The sequence below is a fragment of the Spea bombifrons genome, chromosome 5 (genome assembly GCF_027358695.1).
Source record: "Spea bombifrons isolate aSpeBom1 chromosome 5, aSpeBom1.2.pri, whole genome shotgun sequence".
Classification (NCBI taxonomy): Eukaryota; Metazoa; Chordata; class Amphibia; order Anura; family Pelobatidae; genus Spea; species Spea bombifrons.
Window position 1 is genome coordinate 12,269,528 of NC_071091.1, and position 17,009 is coordinate 12,286,536.

The window sequence follows — 17,009 nt, forward strand, 5'->3', positions numbered from 1 at the left end:
TGTAATATCCAACAACATCAATGATTTGATCCTCCCCCCATTCATAATGGCTCTTTGGGCAATACATTGCCTAACGGCGATTACAACATAAATCACAACTTCCCTGATCCTATCCCTTTGGTGGAAATTTGCCTGGTGTCAACAATCTTTGGCTTTCAAAAAAATGCTTGTAAGCCCTTTCTGTCAAATACAGCACAATACGTGTATTCTTTCCCAAATGAAGTCTAAATTAAAAATGTTCCGAAATGACATATAAAATGCATCTCAGAATATAGAGCCGGTATTTTTAAATGTATCCGGCACTAGAAGAATAAAGAGCATATCCCGCGGAATATCGTCACTGTTCCTTTAGGGTCCTTGGAGGATAAACTGTGTCGTTCTGAAATGTATCCTGCGTTAATGTTTTGCAATCGCTCTGTACTCGAAGGTATTTTCTCAAATTGCACAAATTCTGGGGGTTGTTTGGTTTTGTAAAAAGCTTTATTTCCTTCAGGCCCCGGAGAACGTGCAATCGTCAGACTCCGAATCCAGGAAAGATTCTTCTTCTGATGTCTTCAGTGATTCAAACAAGGAAGGCTATTTGTATTTCAGACAGTTAGTCACCGACAAAGGAAAGGTGTGTACAGTAACCCAATCCAGTTGAATATTTGCAAGTCACATAGTTTGGAGTCACTTATAATTTGTGTTCCCAAATCATGAATCTGATGAACGGAATTCCCCATGAGCTGCCAAAGTTTGTGCCCCGTGGCTCATGGCGGAATGCAGGCCATAATGTATCTAAAACCCGTTTAGGCTCCTTGCGTGTGGGTCAGTCGTCTTTGTGTCCTTTCATCTTTATCAGATTATATTCTTTCCCTTAGTCCTTGTTAATTTCAATTTGCTCTGCACTTTGGTGTTTGTAATGTTAAATGTTGTGTTTTATTTATTTTCTCCCACAGCGGGTTGGCGGGAGTATTAGGCCCTGGAAGCAAATGTATGTCGTCTTGCGGAGCTCCTCTCTGTATTTGCACAAAGATAAGAAAGACCAAACCGGCCACTCTTCATCTCAGTCTGAGGAGGAGCAGCCGATAAACATTAATGGATGTTTGATAGATATATCGTACAGTGAAACCAAGCGCAAGAATGTGTTCCGTCTTACGACGTCCGACCGGGAATGCCTTTTTCAAGCTGAAGACCGAGATGATATGTTGGCGTGGATTAAGGCCATACAGGAGAACTGCAATCTAAACGACGAGGTAGTATGGCTACGGGGAGCGCGTATAATTCTGTACTTATAGGACAGGATCGGCTCATTAGAAATGTTCCGTTTCATGTCTGTAGGGTGGCATTAAATGCTGATCTTGGTGGCGCCTTGCTCGTTGTTTGCTTCATTTCAGGCGATGGCACACATGATAAGTTTTGTCCAGGCCTGTCATGCCATTAGCAGCAAGCGAGCTCATACCTGGCACTAGAAGATTAACTACAATCATGGGTTTATTTTACGTGCCCCTAGTTTTCCAGTCCTGATAACATTTTAGGTTTTAGTGCTGCCACAACGCATATTACGGTCAAACGGCTAAATCGTGATGGCCGCTGTTCCACTGGCAACCTTAAAACCCAATTAGAAATGGTCCTCGTGGCAGGTTTCCATTGTTAGAGCCCCAGGAGGATACCTTCGTATTGTGCGCAAATTTCATAATACTGGGTATTTTTAGCTTGCTCTTCCATAAATGCTGCCCTGGGTGAAATCCTTCCCTTAATGGAACAAATTGTAAGCCCTGGCAGTGTTCAGCTTCCCAGGTTAATATATATATATATATATATATATATATATATATATATTTTTTTATCTTAATCTGTAAAATTGTTGCGGTGGGCTATATTCTAAAGTCATTTGCGTCAATCCATGTAAAATCCCCCTGCCGTCGGCATAGTGTGATTTATCAAAAGAATGTAGCACTTTTCCTTTGTCTTTAAAAGGGATTTGTCGTCGTCTCTTTAGTTTTCTTAATTTAATTTGGTTAAAGCATCGACCCTGTGTACGTTTTGGGAATCCTGTCGAGTTAAGTCTTTCTTTTTGATTTTTTTTTTTTTTTTAGCAAACGGGCCAAGCGAGCAGGGACCTGATTAGCAGGAGGATTAAAGAGTACAACACAATGATGAGGTAAGCATTGTCTATAACTAAGAGCATTTTTTTTCACGTTTTTGTTACACGGCTCTATGTGAATAACGCAATTATTCTTAACAGCTGCTCAAGCAACAAAACGGAGCCTTCCCCCAAAACCCCGCGGCAGAGCCTGAGCATCCGCCAGACGTTCCTGGGTACAAAACCGGAAACAAGGACCCAGAGCCCCCACTCTCCAAAGCAGGAATCGGAACGGAAACTGCTAAACAAAGGTTAGTATGGATAATCTGCAAAGTATCTTCAACTATATCCTGGCACCTAATGGGTGCCCACACCTGTGTCATAGATCTATGAGTAACTATAAGAGATTGTAAGATTAAACCTAAAAGTTCCAGATCTTGTAAACAACCCATCTTTCCCTCTGTTTTTTTTGTAGGGTCAAAGTAGTTGTTTTTTTGCATATATTAAAGGGAATATTTAGAAAAATGTAATTGTCTCTTATATTCACAATTGTTTTTCTTTCTTTCCTCCCATCTCCTCTCTAATCCTCTCCGTATTATTTTAATATCGTGAGTCTTTGTTTATATAATAAGCATTACTGGTTAAAACAAGGGTCCCAGCCTAAGAAACAAACAAAGAACCTTATATACCTTTTAAGCAAGGTTAGTAACAAAAACAAGGAAAGTCAGACAAAATATGCAATACAGAAGATTAACAGAAAAACAAATGAAGGGTTAATGGACAATTTAAAAAGAAATTTAAATGAACGTGCTATTATAAAGGAAATTGGGCAGACGGGTTAATGACAGCAAAATTAAAAAAAAAAATAAATAAATAAATTGCTCAACAAATATATATAATGTATAATGGGAGATAGTTATACTCACCTGATGACGTTGGTGGAGTCATTAAGGCAGGAGAGAGACTTTAGAATAGAGGCCCTGTGTAAAGATTGGTTAGATATTATAATAATGACCACATTTTTTTTGGCCCCATATCTTGTTTGAGATTATGGTGAACACAACAGATCAAGTACGGCGATTGCCAGGTCTTCAACCATCGTCATCTTAATAACAAATTATATGTATAAATACTAAATGTATAGATATATATATGTTGCATTTTCAGAGGCATGTGGAAGTAAATGTTTCTTGTCTGTCGAGGGCTGGACCCCTGAAAACTGCCAGTTGTCATTGATTTCTTTGGGTTTTTTGTTTTTGTCTTGTTTTTAAGGCAATACATTTTCCGTATTAAGGGTAACAAAAGTATAACATTAATGTAAATCCAATGTTTTATCCTAAGATGACACTAGTCCACCTAAAGACAAAGGCACGTGGAGGAAGGGAATTAGCATCATGCGGAAGACGTTTGAGAAGAAGCCAACTTGTGGTGGGACCTTTGGTGTGCGCCTTGATGATTGTCCACCTGCTCACACGAATAAAGTAAGGAGCGCCACTGACAGTATGCTCTACTGTTTGATTATAAGGCTCAATTATTATTGCTATTATTCATGGATTCGATCTTTTCCCCGCAGTACATTCCTTTGATAGTAGACATATGCTGTAAATTAGTCGAAGAAAGAGGACTTGAATACACGGGCATATACCGAGTGCCGGGGAACAACTCGGCCATATCGAACTTGCAGGAGGAGCTCAACAAAGGATTTATTGACATCGACGTCCAAGATGATGTAAGAAAAGACGTTGTTGTAAAATACCTTCGGTTTGCTTTGTTCGTGTTTTATTTGTAATCGGATTGCTTTCGTTATCTAGAAATGGCGAGACTTGAATGTCATAAGCAGTCTGCTAAAATCTTTCTTCCGGAAACTCCCTGAGCCGCTTTTTACCAACGGTGAGATACCTACAGAATTAATATTAATTTTATTTATTAGACAATTGCCTTTTTATACTTTTCTACTGACTTCTATCAAACGCACAACCTTAACCCATGTATGTATAGTGTGACATTTATTACGTCAAAGAAAAAGAGGACCTTTCCTTTATTTTAAAATAAATTAAATAATTTTAACAGGGCTTTCCTTTATTTTAATAATTGACTACAGATTGTACACAAATATTGCAGTCTAGCATAGAAAACCTTTATTCTGTTCCTGTTTTTAGGATTAGGATCTTTTTTCGCTTGCTATTTTACATCGACATTTTCCTACATCAAACGTGTACCGATTTATATCCCATTAAATAATTATCTGTACGAGAAGTCAATAAAATGCCACTTTCAGTGAGGAATAGTAAATCTGTCCGGGAAGCATTAGAGGGCAAAAGATGATTTGAGTAAAATCTGGGTAAGCTGGGTCAAAAATGTGCATGCAGTTACTTGAATATATTGCCATTTTTCAGAGAAGTACAATGATTTCATTGAAGCAAATCGGAAGGAGGACCCTGTAGTAAGACTTAAAACCCTCAAGCAACTGGTAAGTCCATACAGGGATTTTTGGATCGGTTTTAGTGTGTAAAACTTAAGTAAGTTAATCACTGGGAAGAAAACAGCGATAGTATATGAACATTGTCTTCTGCTCCCATCTGAGATCCTGACCTTTTTATGTGGGGTTCGATAGAAGGTATCAACTTCACCTGGAGACTCGGTGAAACAAATGATGTAAGAGGAGAAACGGTGACATCAGATCTTGTTTATAGCAGGATGGGTGCAGCAAACAAACGCTTAAGGTCTACACGAATCTCATGGTGTGGCCCTGGTTGGAACTATTTTATTCCACTCATCCTTCAGGAGCCAGAGGCACCCCCTTCCAGTATAGTCTATGTTGGGGGACGGGGCCTTGCCGTAGTTGTTTGCATATTGATAATGCATTCAAATTATAAAGGGCCTACGGCACGTCAGCTTACTTTCTAATAAACCAACACAGGCTCCCCGGCTACCATCCTAACGTATAGCCACCGGTTTGATTCCTTACGTGTGTTCAGTAGATCCACAAGAGATCTCCTGCATTTAAAAATCCTTTCTTTTATAAAACATAGCAATGATCTTTACCTATTGTAGGATTGTGAAAATGGGTACCTGTGATGGATTTGTTTTAGGCAAACTGCGTTTATCCCACACACGTGCTTAAAGCTGTCGAAGATGACTACATTCTATCTGTAGTGTTTGATTGGAACATCTAACTCGTGTTTGTCCGCTTTGTGCTCAGAGCCAATGTCTACTGACGTCTCCACTTTTATTTCCAGATCAAAATTCTACCCGGTCATCACTATGAAACATTAAAGTTCTTATCTGCGCATTTAAAGACCGTGGCAGACCATTCTGAAAAGAACAAGGTAACCTCGATGTAAAACGCAGCCTGAAAGACTACTTGGTGATTAATACAGCATGGGTTCGCTCTGTCTGCAATGTTTTTTAATGCATATGACTGTATGTATGTATGTATGTATGTATGTATATATCTGTATATAAGAGACCAATTCCTTCCAGCTCTGTCTTTTTATAAGGTCAAAAAGCCTTTCTAACTTTACCTTTTGGATAGCTTTTCCCGTTGCCTGTTCTATCCTCTCAAGGTCGTTGTAGTAATGTGAATGACGGAGTATTTTATCTTTTAGATGGAGCCGCGGAACTTGGCCATCGTGTTCGGCCCTACTCTTGTCCGCACGTCTGAGGACAATATGACTCATATGGTCACGCATATGCAAGACCAGTACAAGATAGTGGAGACTCTAATTCAACATGTAAGCCCACATTTCTGTACATCTTTCTCTATAAGGTTAAATAGATTCCCTTTCTCACCCGCCTTCCCTCTGTTTTTGTAGCACGACTGGTTTTTCACAGAAGAAAATGAAGATGACCCAATTGTAAGTATTGCGGTTTTTTTTAAGGCATTTGGAAAATAGTTATATTACATCCCTTTGTTGCTGAATAACATTATTAAAATATATATATATAATTATTTGTTGGGATATTCATGATGCAAATGAATCTTTTCTTCTGGGAGCCTGTCGATAAGATTAAAGCTTTCCAATCCTGATCTTTAAATATGTTGAAACTATTTTGAATGAACAATCCTGACAGACAATCTCTGTGGGTTTTCTGAATAAAATGAAAACCACAACACATATTGTCTTTTTCTTTTCAACTTGGAGCATCTATTGATTTCTGCTATAATGGTGGCCTGCCATCTAGATTCCTTACAACACAAGGGATCATCTTTGTGTAATGGTGTTGAAGAGATCTTTGTGTATTTACTATAGACAACTGTGCAGCAGGACAACACCATTGAATCCCAGCCGGTGCCCAGTATAGACCATCTACTGACCAACATCGGGAGGGCTGGAACGTCTCCTACAGACATATCAGGTAACTCTTGCCTGCACACACAGTGCTAACCAACAGGTCAGCCTACTTAGACTTTTAAGAACTAAATGTTTGTGTCGTGCGGATGTGTTTAAGTCCTGTTTGCAAGAATTGCACTTTACGTGTATGCAGGCATGTATAATACTCCTAATGGCTGTAAGTGTTACATGCAATCTGATACTGTGATGTGATGCTTAACACTTTTTGTATTTCAGATGTTGTATATTTCATATTGTTTGGTTTTGTCCTAAAGTCGTTAATGTCGGTTTTTATATGTTTTATGATTGAATATCGTATTCTGTATGTGCTACACTTTTACTTCCTTGATCTTGTTTATTTCCCCCTTGTTTTAAACCCAGCAGAGTTTATCTGTTAAATAGTTACTTTTTTTCACAGAGATACATACTGCTGTTGTCTACAACACTTTACTATCGCGTAAAAAAACTTTTTTTAAAATATGTTGTATATAGATGGTCCTTTGCATGCGTTTACTTTTGCTATGTGTGCAGGTTATGCTATATGCTGAATATAAAAGTATGAATATTGCCTAAATAACATGAATACAACAGCAAGCATGCGCTTTATAGTTAGAAGACAAAATAGAAGTCATTTATGACTCGTATTTACTGAACAGGCTGCAGAGAGAGCTCATAACATGAGCACAGAAATGGATCCAGTCGGGGTGTCCTAAAACAGAGAAGCCCTAGGAGCCATTGTCAGACGTCCAGTTGACTTTCCTGTTTTTTTTTATATATTTAGCGTTAACATCTCCGCAATAAATTCATTTTTATATTAAATATGAATTAAGTAGACGAGTAATCTAGTAAGAGTTGAAATGATTTGACAGGTCTATACATGCAAATACATTTGGACTGGTAAAATGTGCTGTCTCCAGGTCATCATGAACCCTGCATGTCAGGAGGTGGCACCTGGTAGAGGATCCCCTTTGGTGCCAAAGTGTAACTAAAGTAACCCAAGGTGGCCAAAAATTACATCTCTAGTAAAACCAGAGGGTCAGATGTTTAGATATGTAGTGTAAAGAAAATGTTACTTTACTGACAGCGTGGTAGATAAGTGGAACAGCCTCCCAGCAGAAATAGTTGGGGCTAAATACAGCGAGGGTATTAAACACTGTCTTACTATAGTGTTTGAACTTTAAATCAAATAAATCACATATGTAGTCGGACAAGTAACGTGAGACCTAATCCAGCACACGCGTGACGGCCTTTGCTTTCTGTACGTGTTTGGCCGTTGTGATAAATAAGGATCTTCCCAATTCCCAGGCTCCATACAGACCTACCAACAATATATTCCAGGTATCAAAAAGATATTTCAAACATTTTATTGCCTGTTATGCCATGTTGTGTTTAGCACAGATGAAGTTTATATTTAGGTCTGTACTACGTCTGCCGGTTTTTGCCTATAGGGTTAGGATGACTTAACATTTTGTTCTTACTAGAAAGTATATTTCGTGTACTAAAGTTCAGTTTTCCCCTTTTTTCTCCTTTGTTTTCAATTGCCACCTTTTTCTTGGCTAAGTACTAGTATCTCAGGCTTTCTTGGCAAATACCCCCCTATCTGCTGTTGCTGTAACCTAGCATGCCATGCTCTACAACATTTATCCTTTTACCACAAGCCTTTGTTTTAAGTTCAAAGGGTGTTGCTTTCTACCTCTGCTCTATTTACTCAAACGACATTTATACTGGTGTTGAAACAGGTGAAATGGGAGGCGTCTATCATACAGTGATGTCACTAGTGGACGCTATGATGTCAGTGGTGGACAGCTGGAACTGTAGGAAGAAGGATGACTGCTGTCCACATTGTAGCTGCCTTGTCTGCAGAAACCCCCGTTTTTTCTAAATGTATTTTTTTAAAAGAAAAAGAAAAAAAAAACGAAAAAAAACCCATTGCACTGTAAATTTACTGTTCAGCGTACCTTAAACAGATCAATGCTACTTTCTTAAAGTTTTTCTGCCGTTTCTTGTTATTTCTGAAGCAGACCCTGAGGAGAGATAGCATGGTATGGTCTTTTAGTTTTTGTGGTCATATAAGCATTAGCCATGTGTCTCTAAGGGGTGTGGCATGGGGCTTAGCGCTTGCGTGAAAAAGAATAAAATCTATCATTTTTGAAATTTGACTACCAGAGGCTACTGCTGGCCCCCTACTGCCCTCTTTACACCCGTCCAGCCTCAGTCTCCTTCCCTTGTACCAACGTTTTTGGTGTTCATTCTCCATTCCATAAGAGCGCCAGCACAGGTTGATCGGAACAGAACCCGCCAAATTATTGGAATGTGGCGCTTCCTGCAGAAATAAAGTCTCTTCCTGCCACTCAGCAGCGAAACATCCACATAGACTATATAATCCACAACCAAAGTTTTTGTTCTTTTATATATTTTTTTCATTACATAGGGTGAATTAGATTAGTAGATTAGCAGTGTTTTTTTTGTTTGGTTTTTTTTTCTTCTGTTTTGGGTCAGTAAATAGAAACACACAGGGTTTCCAAATAAGGATTAGCGCGTGTGAGGAGTCTTTAAACCTTTTTTCTTTCATTTTAAAGACCAGGGTTCCCTGCCATCCCTCTCATTGAGCTGGTTCTGCCTACAATTCACAGCATCTTTTCATAGCGGTGGCTTTCTGTGGTGCGGCTTGCATCTTTGTGAGCTATTACTATCCCTTTTTGTTTCGTTGTTTTTTTTTGCTCTTATACATTTTATGTGCTTGTCCTTTCCATGAAACCTAGCATTATTTGTTGCCAAATTTGTTTAATTTTTCTTCCAGAATTAACTGGTTTTTGTTTTGTTCCCCCCCCCCCGTTTTTAACTCTTCACAGATTCCGCTACTAGTGACTCGGCAAAATCTAAGGTATGCTATGCAGTGTGTTCTATATGATTTAATGGGGAATTGTCTTGCCACAAGGGTTTATTTTCCCACTAGGCATGTGCTTTAGATCATGTGGGTAGCAAAAAAGCGAGAGGCTTTATAGAATGATCCCCTGGTCATGTAACTGCCCGTGTCTGTCAAGTTCTAGCCATTTTATGGCCATGTTTTTCTGACAAAGTTTATCATTTAAAGAGTCTGCGGCACCTTTGGGTCCTTGTTCCAAGAACGTTAATCAATGTTTAGATGAGTTGCGATTCCAATTTGGAGATGATTCTCTAGAGATTTGTGAAGTAGTATAGAGTATTAAAAGGGTGGCTAGATAACAAATGGCTCTGGTATGCTTTCTATGTTTATAACCCGCTATAATACATTGTTTTTCATACAGGGTTCTTGGGGATCTGGAAAAGATCAGTATAGCAGGGAGCTGCTAGTTTCCTCCATCTTCGCTGCAGCCAGTCGCAAGCGAAAGAAGCATAAAGATAAGCCGCAGCCTAGCAGTTCCGAAGATGAGCTGGAAAATGTGTTTTGCAAAAAGGACCTCTCTCCTGCGGAGTTTCGCAAATCAGACGGTGGTAAAAGCGAAACTGAAAAAGATGGCAAGGTGATTACAAAATTCAAAGGATTGGCATTAAAAGAGGTTGAAGATATTAATAAGACTGAACCAAGCGTGAGTAAGGGCTACCAGCTGAGAAAAGAGAGTACCCCCTCTGACGAACCCAGTTGTCTTCCAAAAGACATAAAGTCTCCGACCACGGGTCAATGGCTAAATGTTCCATCATACGAGAAGAAAACGCCTGCATCAAAAACAAACTTCCATGTGGAAGAGAGCATGTCTGACTCTGGAACGATACTTAGCACATCATCCCAGGCCTCTGCTCATAGGTCGAAACATAAAGTAACTAGTCCCGAAATGAAAGGTAGTGATTTTTTAACGGCAGATAAAGCGTCCATTACCTCGGATTACTCTACAACATCATCAACGGTATATGGGACGGGACTGGACCCAAACCTTATCAGCCCTGAGGTTCAATCTGTAGCGGAAAGCAAGGGCGATGAAGCAGATGATGAGCAAAGCGAATTGGTCAGCGAAGGTAGACCCGTGGAGACGGACAGTGAAAGTGATTTCCCCATCTTTGCTTCAAGCGCCGCGTTTGATAGACAACAGCGGGCAAAAGCAGAAGAGATGCCAAAGGGCAGTCGGAGGAACTCGGAAGGAAGTGCTGGTTGTACAGAAGGCAGTTCAACGCCAAGGCTGGAATGTCGGCGACTCAGCTCACACAAACTTATTGAATGTGACACTTTGTCAAGAAAAAAATCCGTACGAAAAAAGACAGACAGTGAATGTTCAGCAGAAGGAGCTGCGGAAATTATGGAAATGTCTAATGCGGCAGAGGCAACAAATAAAGCTAGATATATCGGCAATCTGGACCTGCAAGTAAAAAGCGAGCCTGAAAATCAGGAACTTGCCTGGAGACTCAAAATTACAGACAGGTTGAAACTGAGACTCAAGGCATCTGCGGATGACATGTTTGGAATAGGAAGTCAAAAAGCACATAACACCACAGAAAACCGGAAGAAGAAAAACATTAGGCGGAGGCACACACTGGGTGGACAAAGAGACTTTGCTCAGATAAGCATCTTGAACGCCTGGAAAATCCATGAACCAGGTAATGAGAGAGAAGCAGAACTGTCAGCCGTAGATCGGTTGAAGCCAAAGTGCCCATCGCAGGACCTTTCTATCTCGGAATGGCTCGCGCGGGAACGTCTACGTTCGGAACTCAACTCTGGGGAACCTGAAGATCAGGTTTCTAAGAACACTAACTTAAATCCAACATCTTCATCACAAGCAAACATAGCAAGTTCAAGCGGAGCAGCCGAAAACTCCTCCGATGCAATCGCTAACCCTCCTGATGATCAATTAAATGGGGAGAGCTACCAGAGTAAGAACAAGAACAACTTTAGCCCGGCTGTGGATGCCCACCCCCATAAACTGTCTGGTACCCAGGTCGTTAGATCTCGATTCTACCAGTATCTTTAAACGCAAGTGACAACGGCGTTTGAATAGACTCTAGTTCTTCTCCAGTGTATATTGTTCTGTGCCTTTTTTACATTTTATTTTATTCGCAGCCTGAGTGTGGGCTGGATTCATTCATGAGCTCTGTGGAAAGTCTTTGCAGAGCTTTGCTGCGGCCGGAAGAACTTCATACAAACCGAATTAATTTGAGTTGTAAGAACTTGGTAATCGGAACAAATGAATTGCTTACAGATTGTGTAAATATTAGTGACTGGTGCTGGCCATGTCGTTAGCTGACATTGACACATAACAAATGTTCTTTTTGATTTTAGTCACTAAGAGAAAGTGCCTCATGAATTCATCTTTTTTTTTGATAGGGTGCCATATTTTTACATGTTAATTGGAGAAACCTACTGTGAACAAATATAGCATATTTTACCAGTGACCAGTTTTGCATTAAATTTTACATATTTTAACAGGTGGATTAAGAGCTTCCATTCGTTACGCATTCCAGTTCAGTCTCCGAGTTTTATATACGAACTTTTAATACAGTTTGAGTTTTATGTGACTTGAATTTTTAATCTTTCTGTAAGATACAGTAACAAAAATGTATATATTACATGTGTATCTTTTCTTCAGATACCAAGATTTGATATAAATGTTGTAAGATAGGCATGTAGATAGTGAATCCTGGATGGAACTGGTTTCTTTTATTGAAAAGAATATAAATGTGCATGAATCCCTACTATGCCCTTGTATCATGCCTGTGTGCATACCCACTTAAACACTGGAAATAAAATTGTTTTGGTGATTTTTTTTTAAAGCTTTATTTAAAAAGATACAAAATGGTTCATCCCACAATATTGTATAGCAGCTGTAAGGTTTTATAAGGCCAAATTAATTTAAGAAAGCACAAGATATCTGGGCAAGGCAGCGACATGGGGACCACCGAACGAGTCTCAACTTGTCAAGCCTTTTTTGCATTTAATAAAAGACTGAATTAGACAGGTAAATGTGTAAAAATAATAAAATACATAAATGTCCAGCTGATTATAAGCATAAATTAGATGCTTAATGGAATAACGTACTGGTCTTGCGTCTGTGTAGTTCTCTGGTTCTTAAATAAACTTTATTTTATACATAACGCGTGGCAGTGATTCCTGGGAATAAAGTGGGCTGGTATGTCGGTGATGTATCTAGTACTGTGCAAAGTAAACACTATTATACACGCTACCGTTCAAAAGTTTGGTGTCACTTAGCTGTTTTCACAGAAAACAAGGAATTTTCTAGCTGTAACATAATTGCAAAATGTTTTTCTTACCATCAATTAGCCTTTTAAACAAACTTTGATCAGGGCCTCTGTACACCTATGAAGATATTCCATAAACAATCTGCCTTTTCCAGCTACAATAGTCATTTACAACATTAACCCCGTCTGCGCTATATTTCTGATCAATGTTATTTGAATGGAGGATATTTGCTTTAAAAACGAGGAGACTTCTAAGTGACCCCAAACTTGTGAATGGTATCGAATGCGTGTGTGTATGCACCATAGTTCACAATCAGCCAAGTACGTGTTCTACTCAAGCTATTCGGGCATTATATATGGTGTGAATGGATATTGAGGCGAGTAACCAACACTGACCTTGTGCATTCTGGGTTTACTAAAGCCGGTCCCCATGAGTAGCTGACATGACCTCTTTGAGTTGTGTGACGGTATTAAGGAGCACAACTTATTGCGTAGTTATGTTAGTGTAGCCAGAATTAACATGCAAATACTTTATTGCAAATTGGGGTCGCAGATAAAGCAGCCGATAGACAAATCTCTGACACCAGCAGGCTCCAACTGTCACGTCGTCTTTTTATATTAGAGAATTTCAACAATTTGAACCCACAGAAATGACAGACGTTTATATTGCTCTATCTTCTACAGGATAGCGTTTTTTGAGCCAAGTAAAGGAAGTAAATCCAACAAGTAAACCGGATTTAAGGAACCATGCCTTACAATGACATAATTAACTTTTATTTAAGTAGAGATGGTGATGAAAAGCGTAATGATCCCGAGCAATTCATACACTGTCCGTCGGATGTGGAACAGAATCACCCGTTCTCTTTAATGCCTCTAAAGTGCCGTAGGGTTGGACAGTAATGCACCTTTGTGGATAAAGTACATTCCTCATGTCATAGCCGTAGATCCCCTACCTCTCTATGGCTTTGGCTGAAAAGATGAAGTCAAAACAAATCTAATCTTCACTTTAACGTAGTTGGCTTTAGTTTTAAGTCTTCTGTTCTCCGGTCTATCTGTGCTGCATAGGGACACGCTGCTACGACACGGGAACGTAATCTACACGCTGGCACCTATCTATATAATAAGACCGACTTCAATAACTAGAACAAATAAAAAAGGTGGTTCATGCACTTTGTGATAAAATAAGAAATATGTGTATTAATTAACCTTTTGTTAGATTACTTTATTGGGTCTAGAATCTCCCTTCATGTGAGATTTTAAAGAGATCATAAACAAAAGAGGATCTTGTTCACGTCTTCACATGTCAATAGAATCTTCCGCCATTCACTCCACTGAGTAAAAGTGGAGTTACAATCTCTCTGCCACTGCTTAATAAAATGGGGTGCTTTGCTAGTATTTACAGATAGTAGTAAGTGGTAAATGTGTGACACGGCTTGAGGGGGTGTCTATCTCCGCACACAGAGCCTCAAACAGAGTAAAATCCTACCATAAGACGTGTTTCTTTGTGATAGCCGTAAGGTAATGCTCAATCTTATAATGACAGAATTGAATAGAGAAAGTGGACGCGCGCACGCACACACACTCTCACACTCTCACTTTCTAGTATGTCTAAGATCTGGGGCTGTCCAGAACCTGAAATGTTATACAACAACTCATAATGTGAACATTGTGCGATGTTGGATGCAAGATGCTGCTCCTTCCTATCCTTGAATCCTTATGAATGGCTGCCTGAGCCTGCGTTGTCCTTCAGGGCTCTTGATAATTACAGTATCTACTGAGTTTATTCCCACGTATGTAATGCATTTTAGATGCCAATTTTTCTGCCGTAACCCATTTCTTATTCCAAAGTGTTACAAACTATTTTCTACGGGCCGAGACTAGACTCCGGGTATTGGGTGCGGAGCCGAATCCTGAGGTGTATGGGTGCATGATCACTTCACATTGTGGTGTAGGTGTGAAACCAGGCCGGAGCCTTTGCTTGTGTACTTATTGTGAGTATGTGACTAGTAACTGTAATCTTCCGTATGTGTGTATTTTAACATGCGGCATGCAGTTTCGACCATCGAAACAATCCCGCCTGGGATCTGTGAGGAGGATACCCAATGCATTTAAAAACCAGGGAGTTGAACATGAAAACCATGGGAATGTTTTTAGTCAGAATCTCAGGATAATGCGTCTCCTGGACAAACTCTTAAAAATGTTTCATGTCTGCCACAAAGAGTCAAATATATAAACCTTTCGCATTACGTTTTCAAAATATCTACTGACATAATAAATCATGAAAGCAATGTTTCTCCTGCCAGATCTCGGCCCCAAGAAAAAAACCCAACTAAAAATAAAGGAGGCTGCACCTCATGATGCATCATAATGCTCTACAATGTGGGCCGTAGGCCGGGGTCACGTGACCTCACATTCTCATCCATTTCCCTCTCAGGTGTGGATTTAATAAGCCCTCGGGGGTAAGAACAACACATTTAAGCCCAACAGGGTTTGTGTTTCCGGACATCTGATGTATAATATAGAGGGATTTTCATTGCCCTCCATCAAGGTGTGTATAACTGTAGGTGCTTTCCCCCCCCCCCACCCCTTTCCTTCCCGCCTGACACATGTACCCCATAAGTGGTCCCCATTCAGCCTATTTTAACCGCACGTCACGCCGCTGTCCGTATTTATAATTATTCCAGAAAGATACATTGCGAGATCCCAAACTCTCCACAGGAAGTAAAAAAGAAAATTTTTCCCTATAACTCCCGATTTGTAAACTGCAAAAAGAACCCACGCGATGGGCCTTTTCGTGCGACGCTTCCAGCAGCGCCATTATACGGACCTCAGAACGGGACTGGAAAAATTCCATCGATCCCCCTCTTCGTTTTTTGTGCTTTGTTTTTTAAACTCTCAATTTAAATGGGGTAATCCCAGATTCTGAGGAAATTCTGGTGCCTTTAAACATATATATGTGGTCAGCCTTTTTTTACCGACAGGTTGAGGGGGAATCCTCAGTGATAGCCGAGTCTCACCTAGTAAACCCTTCTGTTACCGCTTACAGGACCCATAGTTTGTTCTATAGTAGTCGTCATACAAATTTGCTTGAAATAATATTGTGTATGTCCATCTCTTTATCATTTTAAATGACGTTACATTTGGAGCTATTACAATAAGCGAGAATCCAAAATTAATAACAAACACATTTTTAGAAATACTGATTTATCAGAAAAAGAGCAGCCTGCTCACACAAGCTTAAGTGATTGGGGGAGAATGACTTGGTTGTGATGAGAGTAATGTGGAGTCGGCGGCGGGTGCAGGTGGCATCGTAGGGTTTATGTTATCACTAATGGCATTTTATTTTAAAATGGTGGGTAAGAGCAGAGACATTGGAAGGTAATGGTTCCAGTTGGTGGGATGCTTGGGACAGAGGAGGAAGTTAAGGGGAAAATTGGGTTATAAATGATAGAAATAAGTGTGTTTTTTGTACCGTTCTAAGATTTAATATGGCAGATAGCACCATCTAGTGGCGAACACCATAGATAGTACCGATTCTGACAAACTTCTTTCTGTCTGGCCAATCTATATCTAGACCTTTACCATCACCTTTGCCGTGTGTATATATAACATAGAGTTTGATGAAAGCTATGAACAATTCGGCCCATATAGTCTGCCCATTATTTCTAATAATCATACCTGGAAACACTCCAGGGTTGACCCAGAAGCACTTTTTCCGGGTCTACACTCAAATACTCCAGGGAGCAGGGACTTGACAAGTCTCTCAGCGCCCATTTCCCCTTGAAATGGGGTTGTTTCCCGCGATGCCAGCGGGCTGTCCTAGTCTGGGAAGGCTCAGACGTTCTCAGGTATGCTAATAACGTCCACCATCAGAGGTAAAAATAAATCCGGTAAAGTAGCTTGCTTTTCAGAAATATATAAATGGTTTTGTAGGGGAATTATAAAGTCTAGTGTTACAGAGGGCTTCCAGCTCGTTATTTTGGGGTTATATCTGTGCTATGAAAACTACCGTATATTCCGGCGTATAAGACGACTGGGCGTATAAGACGACCCCCAACTTTTACAGTCCAAATATAGAGTTTGGACTATACTCGCCGTATAAGACTACCCCTCTACCCAGCGTACAACAACCAGCCAATCACGGCAAGCGATGCACCTTACCGGTGATTTGCTGGTTGATTTGCTGACATATACATACATGCACTGCCCTTACACACACATATATAATATATATATCTATATATATATCTACACATATGCCTGTCCATACATACACATTTATACACTGCCCTCACCACACACCCCTGCCTTTACACACACATGTATATGTATATGTATATATATATATATATATACACACACGTATGTATATATATATATACACACACACGTATGTATATATATATATACACACACACACGTATGTATATATATATATATATATA

The 17,009-nt window shown here is 39.8% G+C and overlaps 1 protein-coding gene across 1 annotated transcript in view; it reads left to right on the forward strand.

Moving 5' to 3' along the window:
• ARHGAP21 (Rho GTPase activating protein 21) overlaps nt 1–12,459 on the forward strand; it is a 63,812-nt gene extending 51,353 nt beyond the window's left edge. Inside the window, exons 12-25 of the mRNA XM_053468437.1 lie at nt 494–616; nt 939–1,235; nt 2,079–2,143; nt 2,228–2,376; nt 3,407–3,546; nt 3,639–3,794; nt 3,877–3,955; nt 4,462–4,535; nt 5,305–5,394; nt 5,674–5,799; nt 5,881–5,922; nt 6,319–6,424; nt 9,252–9,283; nt 9,687–12,459. Coding sequence (XP_053324412.1) covers nt 494–616; nt 939–1,235; nt 2,079–2,143; nt 2,228–2,376; nt 3,407–3,546; nt 3,639–3,794; nt 3,877–3,955; nt 4,462–4,535; nt 5,305–5,394; nt 5,674–5,799; nt 5,881–5,922; nt 6,319–6,424; nt 9,252–9,283; nt 9,687–11,339 — 3,132 coding nt within the window. The 3' untranslated portion in view covers nt 11,340–12,459. The remainder of the gene's footprint in view (nt 1–493; nt 617–938; nt 1,236–2,078; nt 2,144–2,227; nt 2,377–3,406; nt 3,547–3,638; nt 3,795–3,876; nt 3,956–4,461; nt 4,536–5,304; nt 5,395–5,673; nt 5,800–5,880; nt 5,923–6,318; nt 6,425–9,251; nt 9,284–9,686) is intronic.
• Nucleotides 12,460–17,009: the final 4,550 nt, after the last annotated feature.